This window comes from Stenella coeruleoalba, assembly GCF_951394435.1.
Source record: "Stenella coeruleoalba genome assembly, chromosome: 4".
NCBI lineage: Eukaryota > Metazoa > Chordata > Mammalia > Artiodactyla > Delphinidae > Stenella > Stenella coeruleoalba.
In genome coordinates, this window is record NC_137149.1 from 40761752 (window position 1) to 40768285 (window position 6534).

Genomic DNA, 6534 nt, shown 5'->3' on the forward strand with positions numbered 1-6534 from the left:
GGAACAAGGTGCAGCGTCATTTGCACCCGGCAGGGGTCAAAGTACAGGTGACCCTCCCCGGGAGACACCTTATTAGCTCCTCAGTCTCCCCTAACCGCTTCAGAATTCCAGTGAGTTTTTGCCTATTCTGGAAATGAAATAATGGCAGGAACACTTAGAGAAAACTCTCAGAAAATCGAAAGCAAAGAGGATGCCGGCAGGTGGAGGAGTGAAAAGGTTAGGGTGGGGGATGGAAGTTGGAAGCGGGTTCAGCTATGGCTGCTTCCTAGACTCTGATACTAGTGCCCACGAGTAAAAACGTGAATCCTAGGTATTTGCTCCGGATTCAGTGGGATTCCTCTGTGACTCCTGCAAAGTCCCAGAAATGACGATTCCCTGAGCTGCGCGGATTTAAATGCTTCCTGAGGGTGAGCAGCGAGGAGACTTCCGGGGGGAGCGAGGTGTCCTGTCCTGGACTGAAAACAAGTTGGGAAAATGAGCCCACGTTACCGGTTCCCCCAAAGCCGGACAGAGAGAGGCTCAGAGAAAACACGGCGTCCAGGAGGGCATGTTAAACTAAAAGTTTATAAATTAAAGGAAAAAAAATACAACGAATAGAACTTCCAAATTTCACAAATCTTTTTAAAGTTAATACTCTAGTTGAGTGCACAGTGCCCTTAAGGAGGCGACAAGCGGCGAGGTTGACACGAGGTTGACAGGATCACCTGTCTTAGGTTGCAGGGACAGGGATGGGAGAATCCTGGGTCAGGACGCAGGAGTCGCCGAGGCTAAACGGTAGAGACTGGGCCCAGCGGCCGAACTGCAGAGGACGCCGAGGAAAGGCCGGTCAAGGATATTCACATTGAATACAAAAATAACCATCATTTGAATACAAGCAACTGAAAAGTGCTATAAGTTTTAACCTCTGAAAGAAAGAAGGAAAGAAAGAAAGAAAGGGAGGAAGGGAGGAAGAAAGAAAGGAAGGAAGGAAGGAAGAGAAAGAAAGAAAGAAAGAAAGAAAGAAAGAAAGAAAGAAAGAAAGAAAGAAAGAAAAAGAAAAAGAAAGGAAGAAAGAAAGGTTCTGCGAAGGACTCCTGGGTTTCCTCTCTCCTGGTTCGGGGGCTCCCAGGAGCTCCCCCAGTTGGTCGCAGCCTGGACCTCCGAGAGGGAAGATGCGGGGCCCTTGCCCTGCCCTGTGCTCAGAGGCTCCCTTCCATACATTCAGCAACCAATCAGGCGCCCCCACCTGAGCTCTGACACCGGGGAGGGGTGGGGAGGAGGGCCCGCAAACCAAACATTTCATGGTTCAATGAACCCCTAGCCTGGGGCTCCTTGGGGCTGCCAGGGCTCTAAACCCCTTTGTAACAATTGCAATTTCCAAAAATAATAGATATGTAGATACACATAGATTGGTAGCATGGATACCATGAACTAGTGTGGCCTAGCGCACGAAGCTCCCGGCAGGCCTGAAATTCTGGGATTCAGGCTTGTGTGGTCTCCAGGAGTTCTCTCCTCTCTGGGAAACGCCATCCCCAGGCAGACACAATCCAAACCCAACATTATGGTGGTAATAAATAATGTCCAAGGGCTTCCAAGCAAGTGGGGCGGGGGGTAGGAACAGGGTCCCTAGGCCATAGGATGCCTCTGTTCAAACTAGAAAAAGGCGCCCCCCTCTGGGTAGACCCAATCCCGCTGCCAGGGCGCACGTCCTGGAGAGCAGAGCCAGGGCTGGATTTCATCCTCCACCTGCCCCCTCCACGGGGCTCCCCAGTACAGGGCACAACTTGTACAGCCATGAGCGCCCATCTGGAGCTGGGGCGCGGGGATCATTCGCTGCCTCATCCCAGGCCGGCTCACTGGGTGCCCGCGGCGGCCGCACACGTGGAGAGTGCCCAGCCGGGGAGGCAGTAATAAGGGTAATAGTAGGAGGGCTGCAGTGGCAGCAGCGAGGGAGGCCGCAGCACCTCTCCGGGCAGGTACTGTCTCTGGTCGTCGCGCACCAGCACCTTCACTGCCACCTTCTTGGCGGCGGGCGCCGAGGCCAGTAGGTCGGCGGCCATCTGTCGGCGCTTGGTCTTGTAGCGACGGTTCTGGAACCAGATCTTCACCTGCGTCTCGGTAAGCTTCAGCGACGCGGCCAGGTCTGCGCGCTCGGGCCCGGACAGGTAGCGCTGGTGGTTGAAGCGGCGCTCCAGCTCGAAGACCTGTGCGTGGGAGAAGGCGGCGCGCGAGCGCTTCTTGCGCGGCTTGGGTGCCACGGGCTCCTCCTCCTCCTCTGCGCCGCCCGCGGGCCCACCGCCGCTGCCGCTGCACAACGTGGGCACGCGTGCGCCTCCTGTGCCAACGCCGTCGTCCTCGACCCTCGGGCTGCGGTCGCCTGTGGACACAGTGAGAACAGAAACGAGACACTGTCAGTGCCGCAGAGGAGTGAGGTCCGGCCTCAACCGCTGTGGTCGGGGTGGGGGGCGGAAATACCCTTTCATGCCGCCGGAGTGGTGGGGTGGGCCTGGAAGCCGCGGGTCCGGGAGGCAAGTCTTAGAACCCTGTCCCACTCGCTTCCTGCAGCTAAGCTTGTTGTGAGCCGGCAACGAACTCAGCCGCTGTATCAACGCTGTGCAGCCAAGAGCCAGCTCCTTGCCTTCTCTGGGCTCCAGGCTCCTCGCAGCAATGTGGGCATTGGGCCTGAGCATCCTCGCACACCTTCTCCGCCCTCAGCCCTCAGCCCTCAGCCCTGGGGTTCTAGATGGCGTTTCGGATACCCTCCCTGGGTTCACCCGCCTCCCCACACTCACACTCACACACGCATCGTCACAGCACACACTTGCTGGCTGCGCGGAAAGAGAAAGTGGGGAGATGGATCCTGGAGACAGAAGTATTCGGAGTCTTACGCCCCCATCCACCCGGAATTGTGGGAGGGCTATGGCAATAGGCTGAGTCAAGGCCATGGGTAGGCTTCTCCCTCTCTCTTACAAAGGCAATGAAAGGAGGGCTGGGGTTGAGGGTAGAAGGGTGTCCCTGCTTCGAATCCTTGGACCCTAATCTGACGACAGCTCCTCTGCCTCTTCCCCGCTCTCCCCGCAGAACCCTAGCAGGGAGGTCCAGCACTCTGGCCTGCAGCAGATAATATTTGCTTGGGGCCAGCATGAGGCCTACAGCACCGTCCAGCCGACGGGGCAGGCACGGGGGTCTTTCTGACCAAATGACAAGCCAGCTCGTGGTTGAGGAGTTTCCTCCCCCTGCTGAGTCTGGGATGACCTAAATCAAGCCCCTCTGCCTTCAGCTGGCTGCAGGGTTTGCCTCCAGCTCTTGGGTCCTCAGACCGGCACTGGTCTCCTGGGCCTGGGGTCTGGGAAAGCTAAAGAAACCCTCCTCCCGAAGCTCGGGCTCGGTTGGCCTTTGGCCCACTTGAAATTATCCCCCGTTACCTAGAGTCTGTCATACAGAGTGAAGTAAGTCAGAAAGAGAAAGACAAATACCGTATGCTAACACATATATATGGAATTTAAGAAAAAAAATGTCATGAAGAACCTAGGGGTAAGACACAGACCTACTAGAGAATGGACTTGAGGATATGGGGAGGGGGAAGGGTAAGCTGTGACAAAGCGAGAGAGAGGCATGGACATATATACACTACCAAACGTAAGGTAGATAGCTAGTGAGAAGCAGCCGCATAGCACAGGGAGATCAGCTCTGTGCTTTGTGACCACCTAGAGGGGTGGGATAGGGAGGGTGGGAGGGAGGGAGACGCAAGAGGGAAGAGATATGGGGACATATGTATATGTATAACTGATTCACTTTGTTATAAGGCAGAAACTAACACACCATTGTAAAGCAATTATACCCCAATAAAGATGTAAAAAGAAAAAAAAAGAAATTATCCCTCGTTACCTATCTTTGAGCTGCGGGGCGGTCTCTGAGACCTCGAGCTGGGAGCATCTCTGATCTCTGGGCCAGGGCCCGGATACTGGCTACCCGAGGTTTCTGGGACCCTCGCTCTTTCCTTTCCTCGATTTTGGGGATTTGGAGACAGACTCTGGACTCAAAGCCAGGGTGCAGTGGTTCTCTCCCAGTCTGGTCTAAAGCACACTGCCCCACGACGTCGTCTGAGGCTATACCCCAGGACGCAGCGTTCTGAGGAGTTTCTCGGTCCTCTCTCGGGCTCAGTTGCCAGAGGCTTAGAGCAGCCCGCGCCGATGCGCAGAGCTTAGGGTCTTGGCTAACCAGGGGGCCCAGGGAACAAGGTGCTAACAGCAGGCCCACCCCACTCGGCGTGGTTGCTCTCCTTGCCCAGCCCCTCAGCCCGGCCCCCTTCCCCGCGAAGCCTTAGCCGACCTGAGACGCTGGCCGACATCTCACTGTCGCTCCGGCCCGCGGCTTCCTCCTCCAGGTCCTTGGCTGCGGGAAGCTCACAGACCGGCTGGCCGAGGCCCAGGGTCGCCCCTGTACGGCAGGCCCCGCTGGCCCCCGGCGGGTCCGCGCAGCGCCGCCCGCCCTCGTTCTCCTCGCTCAGCGCCGAGTCCGAATCCCAGCCTCCCGGGCTCTCCGTGGTCCGCCCCGCAGCCGTTCTGGTCCCAGGAGGCGACGCCAGTAGAGAGTCCTCGGCGCCCCCCAGCGCGCCCGCGTCTGTCTCCCCAAAGAGCCGCCAGCAACAGACAGCGGGCGCCGCTGCCACCGCTGTACCGCCGGGTACGGGGCGCCCCTCCGTCGCGGGCAGCCCGCCGCGCTCCTCTTTCTTGTTGAGGATCGCCTGGATGGAGAAGGGCGTCAAGGTGTTGGCGCCGCGCACAGCCATCTGCGCCGCGGGCCGGAGCGGCCGGCCGGGCGGGCGGCTGGGGCGCGGGGCAGCTCCGAGCTGAATGGAGCGCGCGGGCCGCCGCAGCGCGAGTGAGCCCCGCGAGCGAGGCCCCTGCAGCCCACTCCTGGGCTGCCCAGCAGCCTCCGCCCCCCTCTGGCCCCGGATCAGCGCCGACCCTCACTCCCACTTCCGAGGCCCACCCCGCCCAGAGACCCCCTCCCCCCCAATCCAGCGCCAGAAGTTCTCCTTTCGCAGCTCAGCTGGATTATCTCATCGCCTCGCGCCTTTAGGGGCGGGCCGGGGTCTGGCCCTCGGAGGACTTGGGGGGAGGATCAGTGAGGCCCCTCTGCGGCTGCAGTCCCCTCCTGAGCGCCTCCGGGGTGCACGGCCCGAGTCACTTTCTTTGCGCCTCTGTCTCTTCCCCGCCTGCAGGATTTCGCTTCAGGATCGTCGTCTCCTTTCCCTGCTGGGCCGGCTCTTCCGGAGCCCACCCCCAGCGGCGGCGGCGACGACGGCCGCTGGATTCCGAGAGGCTCGGGGCACCCTTTTACCCCTTGTCTTGGTTTTATCTGTTTCTTCTCTCTTTCCTTCCTCAGAGTTCCACCGTAGCCCACCCCCCCCACACACCCCCGCCCGGGTGTCATTCCTCACTGCTGAGGGACAGCCTCAGGCCACGCCCCTTCACTGGGCTGTCCCGGGAGCTCCCGGCCGCCCATTGGTTGGCTCTTGCTGGACGACGTCGACTTGAACAGACAAAACGGGGCACGCTGCGCGGAGAAAGTCAGGGTCTGACTTAACCCCTTTCCTCCCAAGCCTGGTCCTCGAAGCATCCTCCAGCAACAGAGAGGCTCATCCACCTAGACACGCTAAAAAACCACGATTCTTACCTCTACAGATGTAGCCACCTATTCTAGCACTTTTATGGAACACGATATTTAGTTGACTCAGATCTGGGAGGGAAACCCAAAGTTAACGCAGTTCCGTAAAACGCGGGTAATTTCTGTTCTCTAGGGAGGTTTATCGATTCGAAGAATGAAATGCTTCTTCTTCTCCCCTTATACTTTCGCGGATTCCTCACTGGAATATTAATTATTTTCTCTGAAATAATAAGTGAATTAAAATCACTGTAGAAATAGTTTTCTTTCCTCACCGGATTTTATTTGTTTCAATTTCTATAGAAGAATTAAAAAGAAAAAGATGGTAGAGATAGAGCTAAAGTCAGGAGAGAAATTAGAGGGCATCTTTGGGAAAGTTTCTGGAAATTGCGCGGTCATTTCCCTGGGCTGTCAAAATTGAATGCACTTGGAGTTTGCTAAATTTTACACGAGGAAGAAAATTGAAACTTTGTTCTTTAAATATTCTGTTACTTGTGAGTTGAAAAAATATGTTTTTGTTTAAAAGAATATCTGGAAACTACCATAGTAAAGATTCTGAACTGATGACATTAATTCGCTTTAAAAAAAATGAGTAGTGCATTATTTTATGTAATAGAAGAAGCCAGGCTAAGAAACACAAATATTGTGGATATCTCAAAACATTTGTTGCCTATTTATATTATTTATTTTTAAATGAAGAAGTTGTTTAAGGAACATACTTCACTGTCTTCCGTAAATTTTACCAGAGATTTAAATTAAAACCAAATACACAATTTGAACCATTAAATACGTTTAAAGAACTGTGATTTTAATTTAGTAAATTGCTGAGATTGGTGTTTTTGGTGCCACTAAAACAAATAATATTCGCCCTTGTAGCTTTCTTTT

The 6534-nt window shown here is 55.5% G+C and overlaps 1 protein-coding gene across 1 annotated transcript; it reads right to left on the reverse strand.

Annotated features, from left to right (window-relative positions):
• Positions 1–1832: 1832 nt before the first annotated feature.
• On the reverse strand, positions 1833–4771 carry NKX3-2 (NK3 homeobox 2; the record flags this gene model as incomplete). Its single annotated transcript, XM_079919557.1, has 2 exons — positions 1833–2356; positions 4312–4771. The coding sequence occupies 2 exons, from the start codon at positions 4769–4771 to the stop codon at positions 1833–1835; spliced, it is 984 nt and encodes a 327-aa protein (XP_079775683.1).
• Positions 4772–6534: the final 1763 nt, after the last annotated feature.